Source organism: Akebia trifoliata, chromosome 9 (genome assembly GCF_017979445.1).
Source record: "Akebia trifoliata isolate Shusen 1 chromosome 9, ASM1797944v1, whole genome shotgun sequence".
Taxonomy (NCBI): Eukaryota; Viridiplantae; Streptophyta; class Magnoliopsida; order Ranunculales; family Lardizabalaceae; genus Akebia; species Akebia trifoliata.
In genome coordinates, this window is record NC_141383.1 from 16,799,876 (window position 1) to 16,820,355 (window position 20,480).

The window sequence follows — 20,480 nt, forward strand, 5'->3', positions numbered from 1 at the left end:
TATAACACTTACTTCTTTAAATTATGAATAATGATAATCTAACATCCTCACGTGGCATATTCAAATTACTCTCTTGAGGGATATGTTAGAATCATAGATTTTCTTTCGTTGGAATACACAATAATATAGATTTATGGGGATGTGCAATTATGTATCCTAAGGGATAAAGTCTATGATTCTAACACATGCCACGTCTAGAAAGTATCTTAAGTATGCCACGAGGGGGCCTAGTTTAGAAAAAAAAATATATTGTTACATATTTAATTCAATTCATGCTGTTTGTTACAGATATCTTTTTGGATCGCGACTCTTTAATTTATCATGGATTGTTAATGTAAAAGTGATTTAGTTTATTAATATTTCTAGATCTTATTTGTTTTTTATTTTATTTATACTTTGATGGTTAAAGACTCAAAAGGGTGGAAGGGAAATAAAGAAAGAAAAGAATCTCTCTCTTTCTCTCCGCGTATCTCAAGTGAAATGGTTTCTTTCGTTTGCTAAAATAAACAGTAAAAGAGTGTGTCTGGTTAAACTAGCGATGAATTGAAGTCTAAACCATCATGTTTCTTGTTACTAAAAAATCTCTCTTTTTCTATAAAGTCAAGTAATCTTCACCCCACCATTCTCTCTCTCTCTCTCTCTCTCTCTCTCTCTCTCTGAACCATGTATCAAGTTTCTTGTAGATATAAAGAATCTCCTTTTTCGTGAAGACATGTGATCTTCCCTACAATCAATCACCCTCATCACAACCCCATCAAACCTCTCTCTCTCTCTCTCTCTCTCTCTCTCTCTCACACACACACACACACAAACCCAAGTCCTTCTCTCTAGAGAAAAATGACGAACAGCCCGCAAAAACCACCTTCCTCAACTTTCAAGCTCCTCAATGCTCAATTCCATCTCGTAGACTTTCTCACTTCTTTCCTCCTCTTTGGGTTTGGTTTGGCATTTGGAACCATAATCAGTTTCTATATTAAAAGCTTCTCATTCAATTTTCAAATCTCCCAATTCTCTCTCTCTCCTTCAAAATCATCAAAACTTCCACAAACCTCATCACCCCAATCATCTTTGCATCACCTTGAGCAAACCAATGTGAGTAAAATTGGGTTGAAAGAATATTTGAAACCACCTAATGTGATGCATGACATGAACGATGCCGAATTGCTATGGAGGGCATCAATGGTACCTCAGATCCATGAATTTCCTTATAAACGCGTTCCCAAGATTGCTTTCTTGTTCTTGACAAGAGAGGGTGTAGTTTTGGCTCCTCTGTGGGAGAAGTTCTTCAAAGGGCATGAAAGGTATTATTCAATTTACGTTCACTCCAATCCATCCTTCAATGCAACAGTGCCTGAAAGTCCCCTGTTTCATGATCGAAGAATCCCTAGTAAGGTTAGCTTCTGTCATTTATGTCTTGCTTCTTCTTCCTTGCTATTGTTTCAATTTGTTTATTTACTCCTTCTTCGCTTCTAAAACACTGTTTTACAAACTGGATTTAACCACGATTTTAAAATTCATCCAAGATGGAGATCATGGTTCAAATTACCAAAATGTATTGGTTGTTATATGTAACAGTATCGGCCTAGAACGATACGAAACATTGACTTCAAAACATTTGAAACACATATCGGATTGTATTGGCCAATACATACCTATTTTTTTCATTGACTGAAACATTCATTTGATATGATATTTTAAATCTCGGTGGAAATGACCCTTAGGCCTGAATGCGATATGACAAGATGATCAAATGAGTCGTTGTAATATGATTCGTTAGGTGGTATACTCAATCGACTCTCTAACATGACAAGTCCGGGAACTCAGATCTATACATCTCGGGATACATAATTTCACTTCCCCATATAAATGTGTATCTTGAGAGAACTGTGTATCCCGGGATGGGTTTCCAAACTTGTCCATGTTAGAGAGTTGATTGAGTATGCCACCTGCTAAATCATACCATCATGACTCTAATCAAATATGAATTGTCCATCACATTGACTTGTGTAAGATGTGAGATGATTCATCTTAAATGAAAACTCTTACCCGAATTTGTGTTTTTGATGTAATTAAATAATTACTTTTTAATGATTTAAATGCTTTTTTATTTATAAAAATAAGATTTTATGATGGAGCGTCTAATAATCAACTTTATAGTAGGAAAAGTTATAATTATTTAATATAAAATGTACACATTAATTACTAAACACTAATGCTGGGTTGACATTGGATTTTATGTGATTTTTACACTTTTGACATGGTGGCGCACACATAATCATAGATGCGCACCTCCACATTAGAAATGTAAAAATCACAGTAAATCCAATATCACTCTTGCACGACTCATTAGTAAATATTTCAAAACAATTTGACTAGAGATGATTGGACAAATCATCCACTACGTATTAGTGGGGGGGCAAAACAAGACTCAACCCACTCGGGGCGTGCTTTAGTGACAAGATCAACAATTAGAGTTTGCTCCTCTAGATTATGAGTTTGAAATTGAGGACCATTTCTTGATTAAAATGCTACATGTGTTGTGTGAGTCGGTGCATGTGGTCATAGATTAGTTTTGTCGGGTATGATTGGGAAACTTGGGTTGGGCATGTCCTATGGACTGCTTGATTGACCGGGTCCTGGTCCTTTATCAATAGAAATACCATATTTTCAAAAAATAAAAAATAAATAAAAAAACAAGACTCAAGGCCATGCACGTTTTAAATTCATGGATTGAACACGGTGATTTAAAAATGGAACAAAATTTCTCAAATTGGCTGGATCAATTTAAATTTTGTAATATATGCATAAGGAAAATGTTGTACAGACCGAGGCACCATGTAGAGCATAGATCGAGGTCTACATTTGAGCCATGTGGACTGCCACGTTGGTCCAAATGACATCTTATCCCTCTTGATTTGTGGTCTAGATTGGGTTTGGAAAAAAAAAATCCTAAAAAAAATATTTTTTTGACTAAATCTTGAGTTTGAAAATAGACAGCCACTAAACACCCAGATTTAAAATTTAAATCCAACAGTAAAAAAAATCTCTTTTTTCAATTTTATGTTTTTGAAAGTTTATAAAATTTCATACTCTGCATGCACGTAGCACCTATTGATGGTTGAACCAGTTAGAGCACTTGTGGATTAACCATTCATAGAAACAAAAATATGCAAATGAACTATCAATTAAATCAATTAGCTTTAAAAGGAGATTTTCTCCTTTTTTTTAATAAAATATTTGGAAATCATAGTCCATGAATCTTGGAAATACTAATAGTATGTAGAAATGAGAAAGTTTCAAGAACGGGTATATTTACGAGAATGGGTATGCACCCATGTTGTAAATAAATTTTTTGAGAGCTTCTATTGCCACAACTTTTGCTAAAACCACTCCAAGATGTGTGCTAATCCTTTGGTGATTTACATATGAATTGAGGTGGAGTTAGCAAAAGTTGGTGTGGCAATAGAATGTCTTTTTTTTTAATTAATTAAAATGGGTTTGTCAGATAGCATACTGAAGTTAGGTATATGCCCTTAATTTAAATTCTCCTTTTTTTTATTATAAATTTAAATGTACCCATATAGATGAAGTTTGTATGTTTAACTTTAAAAAATTATATTAGTTTGTTAAATAACTATAAAATTTCATTTAAACGCGCACATTTTTTGTAAAATCAAAAGGTGAATTTAAATTTAGGGCATTTACATAATTTCAGTAAGCTATCTGTATATGTTATTAGCCATTTTTTGTAAAGAAAATTACAACAATGGCTATATACCCATTTCTGTAATTATTTTTAAAAACAGAATCGGTTATATAATTTAAAAAGTTCATACCTGTTTTCATAAAACACCTTATTGACATTGTTATATTACATTTATCTTTAATTTTGTTAAGAACCACAACTTTTATGATTGAAAATAAGTTCATATTTGCTTTCGGGACTATCTACTCCGACAAAACTTTTCTATTTTGTATTTCCTTTTCTCCAATTCAAGATATTGCAGGTATGTATGATTGCATGGAAAATCAACAAAAAATAATTTTTCTTAGAAAATGTGATTTTTTGCACATGTGTGATTGAACATTTCATGGGAAAATATTCCCTGGGCTTACTATCTAAGAAATTATTTTTTTCATCAGAGCGAAAATCTTAATTTCATTCTTTCAAGATTATCCCACTCATCATTCAACTCTCTTCTTGACATTTTCCTTTGGGAAATCAAACATGTGAAAATCCATTTTCTTAGCTTAGGATTAGTAATGTGAGATACGGTAGCGACGACAATCAACTCTGTGGTACTATATTACCAAGCATAGATACTCTTCCCCGAGTTGAGTAAAAAATTAATAATAATAATAATAATTGTTAGGTAACCGGGGGTTAAGGCAGACCCCGAACCCCGCTAGCAAAGAAGGAGCAACACTCTCAGCCTTACATAAGAGCGACCTCTTGCATCGTCACTAACTATTCTTGTCACATAATCTCAATTTCCTCGTGAGTCGAGAGTCGAGTGACATTACCCACACCAGCCTCCTTTTCCATCTCATGGGACATTCTTTTGGGCCCACTTCATCATGCATGAGTGTTTGGCCCACACTCCCCCAGACTTATACCTCCAAGAAGCCATCCTGATTGATAGATTCAAGCATATTTCCATAATGGGCTTTATGAACAAGCTTGTAAGGGGGCCCAATACCACCTGGGTCAGGCCCTGGACTAGAAAGTTTGTTGTCAGCAAAACATGAAGCAATACCAACGTGTTGCTTTGATTCTACTCTTAAACCAACAAAAACACTCCAATCTGAATTCTCCAGACACCTTTATAAATTCCTTTCTTCTTCTGAGCTTTATTTCATCCTTCTTTCTATATAATTTCTTTTTTAAATAAGACGAATCCTGTATCCCCCTTTTTTTTTTTGATAAAAAGGAGGACAAGAATAAGAAGAGGAAACATATATAAGTAGTGACAAATACTCTATGGTTTCTAACACATTGGACTATAATTTAGTTTAATTGGAATGTCCTGAGAACCTTAATTTGTTTAGTTTAGGGTTGTCAATGAATGGATCAGATCAGGTTGATCAGGAACTCCTGAATTGATTGGATTGCCACCTTATCAGATCTCAATAAAATGGGGTTGTATTTCGAATAAATATCCGATTTGAAACATAATGTAGATACGACGTCACATATTTAAATAATATAAAATATATTATAATTTTCACATATTATTGGCTAGGATTTAGAACTGTTAGATCCAATAATATATCAATCAGATTGAAGCCTTGTCGAATTAGGTTTTTATCGGGTCTGATCGAATGCATTGGGAGCCCCAGAGTTGGCCTGAATGAGGATTGAATGCAATTTTGTCAATTTGGGTCTAGCTTGGGCCACTCTACAGTTAATAACATTAGACACTTCCAGGCCTTAGTTTTTCACATAAAAACCTAAAAAAAAAAAAAAAAAAAGTGTGTTTTTTTTTTTAATTTTTTTTTTTATTACTTTTGATGACAAAAGGTAAGGGTTTTATTATCATTGTAAAATGGTAATTTTTAAGAATTGTGATAAACTAATGCTCTTTGTAGTTTGTACACTCTCTGATGCAATAATGCATAGAATCATAAATCTTTTTCTGCAGGATATACAAGGAAAAAGATCTATGGTTCTGTTCACATGCCATGTCAGAGTTAAAAAAAAAACGTCAGTTTATCACTAGTCAATTTTTAAATATAATAAATTCTTAAAAATTATTTACGACAATGCCAATGACAATAAAAATCTTGCATTTTGTCGGTAAAAGATAAAAAATAAATGATTTATGGTAAGGTTGGAAAAATGGTTTTTTTTTTTTTTTTTTTTTTTTTTTTGATATTGTGTGTATTGAACAAAATCCCTTATGAAAGAATGTCAATTAAGCTCTTCTTCATATCATGCATGCAGGAAGTGCAATGGGGAAAATTTAATATGATCGAAGCTGAGCGTCGCTTATTAGCTAATGCATTGCTTGACTTATCAAATCAACGATTTGTTCTCCTTTCAGAGTCCTGCATTCCCATCTTCAACTTCTCTACCATCTACTCTTACCTCATGAACTCTACTAAGTCCTTTGTTGGGGCCTACGATTTACCAGGTCCAGTTGGTCGTGGGCGATATAACCCCCGAATGAAGCCACTTATTAAGCTCGAGCAATGGCGAAAAGGGTCTCAATGGTTCGAAATGAACCGCAATCTTGCAATCAAGGTCATCTCGGATCATGAATATTTTCCTATATTTAGAAAATTTTGTACAGCTTCTTGTTACTCAGATGAGCATTACCTACCAACATTTGTGAGCGGGAAGTATTGGAAGATAAATTCAAATAGAAGTTTGACTTGGGTTGACTGGTCAAAGGGAGGACCACATCCAACAAGGTTTTCAAGAAGAGATGTAACAATTGAGCTTTTGGAGAGGATGAGAAGTGGAAGAAAGTGTGAGTACAATGGGAAAAGCACAAATGTTTGCTTCTTGTTTGCAAGGAAATTCTTGCCTCAGAGTTTGGATAGATTGTTGAGGTTTGCGCCAAAAGTCATGAGCTTTAATTGATTTGCCTTCTTTGGAATGGTGCCTTGGGATTCACACACTACACAAATCTCAAAGACCAACATAGTTATAGATCTGGTCTAGAGATGATGGTAAAGGTGCGATACTATCATTTTCTTCTTGTGTATAATAAGTTTTATTGATTATTGATTATTCCATTTGTTGTTGTAATAATTTAGGGCACAATGAGAAAATACCCTATTTTTTTTAATAAATTTCAAGGGCTACTTTTTCTTAAATGTAAATAAGCACTAAAATTTCTTTATTGTAAGCTTTGAGACCTGTTAACATGATAGTTTTTTCTAAGGAGAGAAAACCTGTGGTGTTGGTCACAAACACACATCCCCCATATTGATCAATCCAAATATTACCAACAAGGTGAAAAAAAAAAAAAAAACCTACCTTATAGATCTCTAGCCATTTGATTTGGACTCACCCTCATCCCCCCACCCCACCATATGATTCCCAAAGAAAAACTACGGGTTTCATGATAACCTCTTATTCAGAACCAATCGGTAACAAGGTGCTGAGTGGGTTCATTTTTTCTATGTACCCTGTCACCAAATGGGGTGCATCTTGAGAAGGGTAGGAGCAACGAGTCCTGTATTCTGATTTGAGAAATTTTAATCAAGGGTTGGAAGCCCTTTTTTTTGAGAGTTTTTATTTCCACACCAACTTTTGCTAACGCCACCCTAAGATTTGTGCTAATTTTTTTTAGTGATTTACATATGAATCACACTTTTCTGAGGTAGAAGGGTGTAGGAGCCATAGGTGTTTTTCATTGAGATACAAGTAAAAATCATTTATGGTTCTGTGCACACCTCCACGTCAAAAAAGTGTGAAAAGAGGTCAGTCCAGGAGGACTCTGTATTCTTTGCTAATTTGTATACTATTATTCTATTTTACCATTATAACTTTCATTTTATAAGAAACATATGTAGTAGTAGAAAATGATATTTTTAGAAACCTAAAAAAATATAAATTTCAAATTAATATATCATTTGGATCTTGACCAATCTAAAGATGGATCCATATCAGATCCAGATCCAAATTTGGTCAAGGGAGATTAAATCACATTTTTTATTTGGATCTACTTCTAGGATTCGAACTCGCTAAATTTGATTTTCAAATCACTTAGACTGGTCAAGTTCAATCCATTCTATGCCCTAACGAAAAGGGTTTCAATGGTTCGAGATGGACTGCAACCTTGTAATGAAGATCATATTAGACCATAAATTTTTTTCACATCATTTAGAAAATTTGTAGAGTTTCTTGTTACTCAGATGAGTATTACACTCCTAACATTTGTGAGTACAAAATATTAGAAGATAGAATTTTAAAAAATGATTTTGAATTATTGGAAAAAGGGAGGATCACATCCAACAAGATTTTGTTATGTTTGGAAGCCCAAAATAAATGGGTCTAGCCCAAATGATTTTTTAATTGTTAGCGTATGTTTTCTGGTGTTTGTCTCCTATGAGCCCAACAAAAGCAAAAGAAAAGCTTTTTTTTTTTTTTTTTTTTTTTTTTTTTGGGGGGGGGGGTTTGGTTTGTGCTTGTGAGTATGCTATGTGCACAATAGATTAGAGAAGGTTGTGAGAGCAGAACAGCGTGAGTTTGTGAAAGTAGTCTCAGAACATTCAAGAGAGAAAAAGAAAAGGGCAGCCAAGTGAGAGAGAAACAGCGGTTGGTATTTTGAACTTGTTCTTCTAACGACTACCACGGCATACGAATCCGATTGCAGCGAGAGTCTTTAACATATTCAGGATTTCATCCAAAAAGGTTGTTTGGAGGATTCTTAGTGGTGAGAAGTCAGAGTTGGTGATGCTTCAAATAGGTAAATCCTTGTATTATTCCAATATTGTCTCATCTCACATTTTGGATATAAACTTGAGAAGAAAACCTTCACTACATCATAACGTGCAAAAAAACGACAGCCCAAGATAGTTGTTTTTGAAAAAAACAACTGCTCTAACAGACACAGGAGCCATCGTTTTAAAAGGAGTCGCATTTTATTTACAACAAACCAAAAACATCGGAAAAAACAACTGTGTTTGACAGTCAGAAAAAATTATTGTTGTTAACAATCGTTTATTAACGACTAAAGCCACAAACGACGGTCTATGGCTGTCATTCTTCTTGATTTATAAGTATAAAAAAATAAAAAAGATTTTCTTACCATTTATAAAAGATTATTGACTTACCATGTGGAGTGCTCACAAAATTGATAAATCCAATTGCTTTTTTTCACAAATTTACAAACATATCTACACTACAAAAAATGTTGGAAAGCCACGAACAAGCATCAAGATTTCAGTTCTTTAATCATAAAGACTTTTGTGATGAATTGTGACTTTTTCGATTATCTTACCGACTCTATCTACAAAACCATTCCATCCTATAGTGCTATTCTCTGCCAAAATCCCCGCAAGCCTCTTTTGTTGGGCCATAAGGTAGGAGCATGGCCACCACCATAGTAAAACCCGGTATCTAGTCACAAGGTAAGAGAGCTGACTCCTCGAGTTGGTCATAGCAAACACATTGGCAGATGCACATGCAATGAAGTCTAGTGCCGCTAACTACAATGCATCCATAATATTGTCTTTTAAAAAAGAAATTGGAAAATTTATTGCATTAAAAAAATCCATTAAGAATTTGGAAAATATACAAGAAGACACAATGTTTGAATGGGAGAGCCAGATTATCCAAATTCATGTATGAAACTATTGTCTTACTTGAAAAGAAGGTAAGTCCTTCAATGGAAGACGAAACATAATGTTAATGAGAACGATAGGAAGTGCTTTAAGCCATTAAGATAAGATTTTGAAGGGAGTGGGTGTAGAACTACCACATACTGATAGGTGATCACTTATCAAACAACAATTCACAACACAAGCTCCACTATGTCATATTGCGCAAAAAACGTGGTCCAAGACCGTCGTTTTAAAAGGAGTCGGTTTTAACAGATATATCAAAAAGAGAAGAAACGTCAAATATTTGCCTCAACCAAAGTAGATCATCATAATCAAAAAGAAAGATTTGTATACTAGTTTTCTTTGCATGTTTAAACAAATATATCTAAAAGAGGCTGAATCAGCATGACCAAAAGTTCATACCTTTCTATAAAGATTTGTTTGTCCCCTTAACTCTTTTCATATTACTGCAATTTCCCCTCCTCGTCGAAATAGGCCTTTCCACATATGGTCCTAGCATTTTTCATCAACAAAATAGAGATTTAATTTACAACCTTTATATACATAGTGAGAACTTTAAATTTATTTTTTATTTAAACTTGTATGGTGCTACTATATACTAAATTCTATATTGAGATGTACTGATTTGTATATAAGAGAATATGGAAACAGAAGTTTAGATTATTGGGATCTATGTTAGAAGAGCAGGAGTGTCTGGGTAAGCTCAATTGGTTTGTTTGTTCAATATTTTGGTCCAATAAGTAGTTAATAAAGCAATGGAGAAGTGTGCTCAATGAAATTGCATTCATCTAATGTTTTTTTTTTTATTGTCCATCATCGTCTACACTTTATCCCAATTAATGGATTGAGAGCTTTCTCAAATTGCAGTCATTTGCTACACTAGACTCTTTTTTTTATAGAAACACAAACATGACCTAATTGGGAATTGGTCAACAGCACATAGTAAATATTTAGCAAAATTTAGAACTCATATAGAAGCCACCAAGCCAAGGTTAAAAAACAGCATAATTAGAAGATAATCTGTTAGGCCCAAAGTAATGTCACCACAAAAAACAGCATAAGAGCCAACTTGAAACAAACTCCCACGATGCCCATCTCTCATGGGCATCTTACCATAAATAATATAGAAGGCTGGATTCTAGTAGAGTTTGAGTTCAAATAGGCAATAAAACAGTGAACCAATTCCCGATTTGGTCTGAGCAAAAAAGTTCCAATCAAGGTAAGAACATCTCTGGGGATGGGATTATGGAAAGTAGTTTCGTACCCTAAAATTGATTAACAATATCAGATCAAGTTGACCTAAACGAAGTGTACAACCTCTCAATTCCTTGAGCAACAAAGGATTAATGGTGATAATAAAACCCAAAACAACATTTAGTGTAAATTTGTGGAACTCTGTTAGTTGTAGAAACACCAATGGTACACACTACAAATTACTTAAGAATTACTTATAATAGCCTTTAATCTATTTCTCAATTATAAAGTTGAATCATAAATAATAAATAAATAAATAAGGTTAAAAAAAAATTCTGAACAGCTGAATTACATAATCCAACTACTTTTCCAACAACTATATATCATCCTTATTCAACATGTCAAAAGTAGAAATCAAGTTTGGACAAAATAATTTCAGAACAACCAAAACTCCAAGCATCAATTTAAGTAAGACTCTTATAATATGCCCACCTTCATTTACTGGCTTTTCACTTTCGGATGGCTCTTTCATGTCAATAGAAGCAAAAGGTTTAAACTCTGTTTCAAACCTGGCTGACTGCCCATGTTTTTTATGCCAACCCCAGCTGTGGGTGGAGTTGAAACAAGCTATTTTTATCAAAAACCTTGTCTTGAGGATAGCCTCTTGGGTCATGAGCATCAATCCCAAGAAAATGTCCAATGCCATGGGACAAGAAGATTGCACCCAGTCTTTCATCCATCATACTATCAACCCCCCTACGGAAAAAAGCAATGCTATCACATACCCATACTTGAATTCTTCTATCGAAAGAAATATCGTGCATAGAATAAGATCAAATAAGATTACCTGAAAAATAATATCACTAAATATAAATGAACAAGCACCAAATGGTCTTAAATCCTCTTCAACATCCTATGATTTAATAATTTATGAGTCTTATAATAGCAAGTCCAAAAAGGATAATAAAGATAAGAGGATCTTTAAAATGATCCTTTAAATAGAAGGGAACCCAAATGCTAAGATGAGATCAAATCCAGTTATTGAATTTAATCCACCAACATATTTCCTTATACCTTTTCCAATAATAAAAAAAGAGTTGCACATCAAGTTTTATACATAGGTGGGAGTCCAACCTATACATTGCAATGTAGTTTCATTGAATCAATAAACTACTTGATTTATGACTTAATGGATCTTAGGTAGACCATGCCTTTTCCATATATGAGAATCACTTCAATGGTAAAACCAATTTCAAAATTATTTCGAGTGCTCACTCACCCCCATTTTCAAACAAGAATGGTGGTGACTCCAAATAACACAGCATTGAGGTTCTATGATGAACATCTTATGTCTACACACTACTTGTTATTTGATAAATTATTTTCTATCAATACATTTGAACTTTAACATACCAGATAGAGTATCAAGTAGGAATGATGTATCCTACTCGCATTTAAAAATATTTGGATGCAAGGCTTTTGCACATGTCCTAAAAGAGCATAGGTTGAAGCTTGATGACAAGACTCTTCCATGCATTTTGCTAGGCTATAGAAATGAAGAATTTGAGTTTAGGTTATGGGATCCAATGAATAGTAAGATTGTTAAAAGTAGAGATGTGGTATTTCATAAAGATTAAGTTTTCAATGATGTTGAAAGCGTCAAGAAACCTAAGGATGTGGTGTTTGGTGCAATTGATCTCACTCCCAACCCCTCTCACTTAAACCATACCACAGATGGGGGAGAGGTACATGTAGATTTTAACATGGATGATATACCATATATGACTAGTAGTAATATGTTAAAGTTCAATAGTAATGATGAGATGCCAAAGGAGGAACCTGATGAGAGGAGAGTATCCCTCTCATATGGATAGCACAAGACCTCAGGAGAAGAAGTCTACTAAATAGCATCGACCATTTACAAGGTACACTATTTCAAAGTAGATTATGTTTACTAATAATGGGGAGCCTAAGAGCTTTCAAGATGCACAATCTCATGAGGACGGGGTTAATTGGATAAAAGCAATGCAAGAAGAGATGAATTCTTTCAAGAGATATGACACTTATGAGTTGGTGAAACATATAAAGGGTAAGAAAATATTGAAGAACAAATGGGTATTCAAGTTGAAGAAAAATGGCAATGAGAAGCTAGTGAAGTATAAAGCTCGATTAGTGGTTAAAGGCTTCGATCAAAAGAAAGGCATAGACTTTGATGAGATTTTTCTCCAGTTGTGAAGATGAGTTCTATTAGAGTAGTTTTGGCTTTGATAGTTAGCTTGGACCTTGAGCTATAACAATTAGATATAAAGACTGCATTTCGTCATGGTAATTTGAATGAAGAGATCTACATGACACTGTTGGAATTATTATTTTTATTATTATTTATTTTCATTATCAAAATTATTTTGTGGTCTTTTCACATATACAAATTTTATGTAAATACTGGATTGTAATTTGTTCAAAACATTAAGGATAAAATTGGAAACCATGCTAATGGTCTGGCATCAGTTACCAACATCAAATATGATGGGTTAGTGAACATCCTATCAAAATTTAAGTGGTATTCACCTAATACTAGAATTCTACGATGGGTAAAAAATCTAGTATCCTCTTTTATAAATAGGTAGTCGTTCCCCCCTCTCTACACACAGATTATTCTATTATTGAGATAGAGGTTCCCATCACTAAAAGTGTAGGCAGAGTTGGGGTAGTGCATCTATTCTTCGCAGATCAATATCAACATATTCTTCGCGGATAATCGGAAAAGCGAATCCAGGTATTTTACAATTATTATTTTGATTTCAATTATTCTATTGTTTATTCAAGATTAAATCCTAGATCCATGTCTATTATGTTTATAGTATTTTTACAAACAATTGGTATCAGAGCCTCTCTGGATTTGATCTTGATCAAAACCATTGATTAAATTTGAGATGAATAGATTTAATTTTGAAATAAATATTTTTTATTTATTATTGATTTATTAAAATCGATTTATTCGAAAATAAAATCTACCATTTTTTCTTCAAAGAAGATTAACGAAGGCAGAGATTCTAAATCTAGTTCTACCAATCTAAAATAAACAAATTTTGATTAAATTCTAAATCGAATTTAAATCAATCTTGTTTAAATCTGATCCGAATCCAAATTTATTTTTTGAAATAAATCGATTATTAATTAGAAATCGAAACTTATACAAACCAAAATCGAATCAATAAGATAGAACGATTGTGAAACTCTAAAATCGATTATAGAATCTAGATATGTTTATATCGAATAAAAAATAATAATAATAATTTTCGATTCTCAAATCAGTCGATCTGAGTCACGGGATTTCAATCCGAGGTTACCGGACGTTTTTCGGTGACCATATTAGTCGTCCGATGTCGGCGATCAGCCCTGCAGGTTGACGTTTGGGTGGATGCGATTGGGTGGTAGCGGGTATAGGGTTTTCAGCAGTATGTCTTCTTAACAACGAAGACGATCTTTTTGGGCCAACCCGATTCGGGTTTTTCGGTTGGGCTTTGATATTTTATTGGGCCAAGCCCGTTTATTTTTTTTTTTTCTAAGCCCGATTTAAATATATCTTAAGAATTTAATTAGGTTTGTTGGGTTAAACCTGTTTCAGACTCGAACCGACCCACTTATCCAACTCGTTTGGGTCAACCCATGACCCGATTCGAGTCAAACCGGTTCAGTTGGTTTAAACGTGAACCAGACCATAGAAAATCGTTTTTTTCCTTTAAAAACTTTGAAAAATCATAACTAAATCGTTTTAACTCCGATTTGGACAAAACAAGAATCCATTTTGAATATTTTTTCGAGATCTATTCAATAAAAATATTAAAAATAATTCATTGACAGTAACATATAATAGTAAAGTTTAGATTAAATTATACTCTTTTAGAGAATATATCTATAATTACTTTCTTTTATATTGAAAATTTAATTGTTAATTTTTAATGTACCAATATGCAAAACAAGAATATTTAGATATATTAGGGTATAGGTCTTTCCTATAAGGATTTAGGAAGACACTTTGAGTGATCGTTCAAGGAACGTGATAGAAATAGGATAGTAGTCTGCCTAAAGGTGATCGTTCTATGGAAGTTACGGGTTCTTGAATTTTGAGACTTAGTATCTCATTAAGATCACTTTGTGGCACTCTTTTGCATGAAATCATTAACTTTCACATAAAGGTGATTTAGGGATGTTTGTGTAGATCGAGTGAATAAAATAGTCACAAGTGTAAAGGGGAGAGAATGATAACCCTCTTGCCTAAAGGTGTGGATAGTGTTTGGATTAAACTGGAACATGAGTGGCTAGGTCTATGTGCGTACTCCAACGCAATTTTAGAGAACATATAGCATATTGAGATCTCAGCCCAAAGGCGAGTCTTGATGATGCGACTTGTTTGTACCTACAGAGTGAAAAGTTTCATCCTTAATAAAACACTCTGAAACGATTCGACCAAAACCCCTAGTACGAATTGAAAAAATTGAATCACACAGTATATATTAATGTTTGACCATATCTTATTGCAGCTATGGATAGGTTATTGATTCAAAAGAGTCTAGCAGGGATTGAGCCTCTTAATGACTTTAATTACTCATCTTGGAGGATGAATATTGACATTTTGTTGGGATGCATGGATTTTGATTTTGTTCTTTTTGAGGACATGCCATCGACTCCACTTTCAGATTCTACGGAGTTGGTAAGGACCCATTTTTTTAAATGGAAAAAGACTAATAGATTGTCTATGATGATCATTCAAACATCTATTAGTGAGATTTTTCGAGGTGGTATTTAGATCACAGATATAGCTAAGGAACTATTGCAGATTATCAAGAAATAATTTGTGGGAACAAAGAGATCTGTTCAGTATGAGTATTTGGGTTAGTTAATGAATATGAAGTATGATGGTAACGAAAATGTGCGGGAACATATTCTGAAGATGTCAAAGCTCGTCATTAGTTTCCGCGAGTAAGGGATTATTTTTGAAGATAACTTTTGGTTCACATGATAGTTTTATCTCTACCTAAATCTTTCGATACTTTTAAGGTCAATTACAGTACACAAGAAATTAAATGGGATTTGAATCAGTTGATTTCTCTTTGTGTTACTAAGGAAACAAGATTGAGAGGATCGAAGGTTGAGTCAGCTCACTTGGTAGTTCATGCAAGTAGTAAGAAAAATTTCAAGTATAAGGGCTTCAAGAAAGGCAACAACAAGAACTTCAAGCAAAGAAAATGGTTTAAGGGTTTCAAGAATCAGACAACAATAAAAATAAAAAAAAAACAGAAGCTGGGAAAACAGATAATGAAGATTGTTGGTTCTACAAGAAGAAGGGACACGTGAAAAATGATTGTTTTACTTATAAGAACTGGTTGCAAAAGAATATAAGAGGTATTAATTTAGTTCTTGTTTGCCATGAGTCTAATTTAGTTGATGTTCCTTCACAAACTTATGGTGGATTGATTCAGGCGCAACTATGCATATTTCTCATCCTCTACAGGAGTTCGTCAGTAAAAGAAACCTCATACCAGAGGATAGACTTTTTCTTGAGAATGCAGAGGCATTGTAGGTTGAGGCTATTGGAGCTTATCGCCTCATTCTCGATACAAGACATTATTTGTTTTTAGAAGATACTTTTTACATCCCGTCTTTTAGACGAAATATTATTTCTATTTCTAGATTGGACATTGCTGGTTATGCTTTTACTTTTTGCGACAGTAGGATGCACATTCTTTATCATGATGACGTTGTTAGACATGATTTTTTGTTGGATGGTCTTTATCAGTTATCTTTGGATAGTTCGTTTGCTTCTTCTCTATTATGTTTATCTGTTGATTCACATGTTCTGGGGTCTAAGCGTCCTAGTTCGTCAGAAAACTCTTCTATGTTATGGCATTTGAGATTAGGTCATATTTTCAAAAGAAGACTAGAATCCTTAGTTAAGAAAGGAATTCTGAGTCCTTTATATTTCTCTAATTTTGATGTATGTATGGATTGCATTAAGGAAAAGATGACTAAGTAACGGAAGCTTGAAGCTACTAGAGCTACTGATTTGTTATGATTAGTTCATACAGATATTTGTGGTCCTTTTCCAATTCCTTATCGAGGTGGTCAATGTTATTTCATTACTTTCATCGATGATTATTCTAGATTTGTCTATCTATATATGATACACCATAAAGAAGAGGCATTAAAAGTTTTCAAAATCTATCAAACAGAAGTTGAGAAGCAGCTGGATAAGAATATCAAAGCTGTCAAATCTGATAGAGGTGGATAGTATTATGGGATGATGGATAATGATGGTGTAAATCATGGGAAGTTTGTGGAATATTTGAGGGAGTAAGGAATAGTTCATCAATATACCACACCTAGAACACCTGAGCAAAATGGGATTGCTGAGAAAAGAAACCGGACTTATCAAGAAGTTGTTCGCAGTATGATGAGTCACTCAGACTTATTAGAAAACTTTTGAGATAAAGCTTTGAAGACAACAGTTTATATTCCCAATAGAGTTTCTTATAAAGCAGTTTCAAAAACTCATTTCAAGTTATGGACTGGTAGGAAACCAAGCATTGGCCATCTTCATGTTTGGGGGTGTCTTGCCGAGGGGAAGCTGTACAATCCAAATCAGAAAAAGTTTAATCCTCGAATGAAAACTTGTCACTTTCTTGGTTATCTTGAGAGGTCGAAGGGTTATAGATTTTTCTATCCGTCTAGACATATGGAGATTGTTGAAATCAATCGTGCTAGATTTCTTGAAGATGGTCAAAACAATATGATTGAAAAATGAAGGAAGATTATATTTGAAGAGAAACGTAGTGATCCACCAATATGCTTTATTCCGCAACCTTTATCTCATTTGGTGGCATCACATGTTCATACAGTCGTTGTAGAAAATGCAGCAATCCAACCAGAACCCAATCCCCAAGCAAAGGTTTCAGTTCCACAACTAATCATTTCCATTAGGAGATCTACCCGAGAACGTAGACCCGTTATTACAGATGATTATGAGGTATACTTTCAAGAAGGAGATGCTATCAAAAGTGATATAGATGATCCTTCAACATTCAAAGAAACAATAGACTCAAATGAATCTCAATTCTGGCAGGAAGCAATGAAAGAAGAATTGAGATCTATGGAAAAGAATGAAGTATGGGAACTAACGACGCTTTCAGAAGGTTGTAAGATAATAAAATGCAAATGGGTTTTCAAAACTAAAAAGGATTCAGAAGATTAGGTCGAGAGGTTCAAAACAAGACTTGTAGCGAAGGGTTTCAAGCAAAAGTCAGGTATTGACTTCAGTGAAAATTATTCTTCAGTTTCTTCTAAAGATTCACTGAGGATCATCTTGGTAATAATGACACACTATGATTTAGATTTACATCAGATGGATGTAAAAACTATTTTTTTGAATGGTAAACTGGATGTAGAGATTTACATGGAACAACCTGATGGTTTTAAAGTTGATAAAAGAAAACATCTTGTCTGCAAGCTGAAAAGATCAATTTATGGGTTGAAACAAGTATCAAGACAGTGGTATTTGAAATTTGATAAAGTGATGATCGGATACGAATTTAAAGAAAATGTCGTCGACAAGTGCATATATTTCAAGATGAATGGGAGTCGATTCATCATTCTTGTACTTTATGTTGATGATATATTGCTGGCAAGCAATGATGTTTATCTCTTGTGTGATACAAAGTCTTTTCTGTAAAAAAGTTTTGATATGAAAGATATGGGGGATGCTTAATATGTTCTAGGGATTAAAATTCACAGAGATAGACAAGCTGGGTTTCTGGGTTTGTCATAGAAGGCATACATTGAAAAGGTGCTCAAAAGATTTGGTATAGATAAATGTGCTCATGGTGAGGCTCATGTGGTAAAAGTAGATGTATTCAGTCAAGATTAGTGTCCCAAGAACAAGTTTGAGAAGATGGAGGTCGATGCATCAGAATATGCCTCAGCAATCGATAGTCTTATGTATACAATGATTTACATCTGACCCAATATTAGTTACATCGTCAGTATGCTTGGGAGCTATCAGCAGAACCCCAGTATTGCTCATTGAAGAGCAGTAAAGAAAGTACTTCGGTATTTGCAGAAAATAAAAGATTTTATGTTAGTATACGGAAGATCGAGTGAGCTTCAAGTTGTTGGTTATGCTGATGCAGATCATGCTAGATGTCGTGATAGCATGAAGTCTACTTCAGGTTATATTTTCATACTTGGGCATTGAGCCATCTCATGAAGAAGCTTAAAACAGACCATTCTGACAGATTCGACCATGTATTCAAAGTTTATTAGATGTTATGAAACAACTCGTCAAACAGTTTGTTGAAGAATTTTATCGGTAAATTAAAGATTGTAGATTCCATTGATAGACCTATTATTATCTATTGTGATAACAAGACTGCTACTGATTTTGCAAAAAAATGAAAGAATGATAAGAGGAAACAAGCACATCGAAATAAAATACATTTTAGTATGTGAAAAGGTTCGTGAAGGATTGATCGAGATTGCCAAGATAGATTCTACCAATATGATAGCTGACCCTCTCATAAAAGGACTCCCGCCAAATATTTTCAAGGAACATGTGATTCGTATGGGAGTTATCATATCATTTGTTCATGTTATTTAAATGTTGAGTTTATTTTATGTTTGTTTTGATACTCTTGATAAATTATTTATTGCTGCTTAAAGAAATTGATTATGACTAGTCATTGTTTATGCATTATTGTGTACACATGTTATTTTTGCCTGTGAGTAGATGTACTCGTAAAGTATTGAAGAAATGTTTGGATTAGACGTGACTTGGCATCACGTTAATGAAGTCTTCGTTCTGGATAGGAAGGTGATGGAATATCACATAGCTAGTTGCTAGTAAGATATCAGAATAACATATGATGAGTATGAAGCTGGACACCTAGGGAATGTACATACAGACTACATTGAGAAGTGTACATACATACTACATTAAGGAGTGTACATTGCCCTAATACCACAAAGAAAGTTCACGTAAAGGTAAACTCCTGAAATTCATTGACGGTACTAGTTTTGAGACCATGGAACTGTCTTAGGGCCGACAAATAAGCACTTTGTTACATCCATGATCCTTCATTAGTGGTATCTTTGAATGAAGGTAATAGTTAAAGATTATCTGAATTGTTTTTCAAAAGAGTGCACTCGATTATTCAAAAGGTAACAATCTAGAGAGTCATTTTAAACAAAAGGTGTATGTGAAGGCCAAGTAGGAGATTGTTGGAATTATTATTTATTTTCATTATCAAAATTATTTTGTGACATTTTCACATATATAAAATTTATATAAATACTGGATTGTAATTTGTTCAAAATATTAGAGATAAAATTGGAAACCATACTAGTGGTCTGGCATTAGTTACTAGCATGAAATATGATGGGTTAGTGAACATCCTATCAAAATTTAAGTGATATTCACCTAATACTAAAATTCTACGATGGGTAGAAAATCTAGTATCATCTTTTATACATAGGTGGTCGTTCCCCCCTCTCTACACACAGATTATTCTATTATTGAGATAGAGGTTCCCATCACCAAAAGCGTAGGCAGAGTTGGGGTAGTGCACTTATTTTTCATAGATCAAAATCAACATAATCTTTACAGATAATTGGAAAAACGAATCCAGGTATTTTACAATTATTATTTCGATTTCGATTATTCTGTTGTTTGTTCAAGATTAAATTCTACATCCATGTCTACTATATTTACAGTATTTTTACAAACAGACACAACCCAAGTGGTTTGAAGTTAAAGGAAAATAATACTTGATCTACAAACTAAAAAAAGAGTCTACGGGCTTAAACACTGAGATAATGGTAAAAGAAATTTGATTTATTCATAGTGGATCACGAGTATAAGGGAATAGATGCAGATCATTGTGTTTATTTCAAGAAGCTTAATGATGGTAATTTTATTAGTCCTTTTATTTTATGTG

The 20,480-nt window shown here is 33.7% G+C and overlaps 1 protein-coding gene across 1 annotated transcript; it reads left to right on the forward strand.

The window, feature by feature from the left end:
- The first annotated feature begins 732 nt into the window (after positions 1–732).
- On the forward strand, positions 733–6,834 carry LOC147394425 (glycosyltransferase BC10-like). Its single transcript, XM_086454766.1, has 2 exons — positions 733–1,392; positions 5,945–6,834. The coding sequence occupies exons 1-2, from the start codon at positions 838–840 to the stop codon at positions 6,584–6,586; spliced, it is 1,197 nt and encodes a 398-aa protein (XP_086310892.1). The 5' UTR covers positions 733–837; the 3' UTR covers positions 6,587–6,834.
- The last annotated feature ends 13,646 nt before the right edge of the window (positions 6,835–20,480 follow it).

Bases quoted from the DNA above. Each gene is read 5' to 3' on its own strand.
- LOC147394425 (XM_086454766.1), top strand. From the start codon at position 838: ATGACGAACAGCCCGCAAAAACCACCTTCCTCAACTTTCAAGCTCCTC. The intron at 1,393-5,944 runs GTTAGCTTCTGT...TCATGCATGCAG, and splicing joins ATCGAAGAATCCCTAGTAAG to GAAGTGCAATGGGGAAAATT.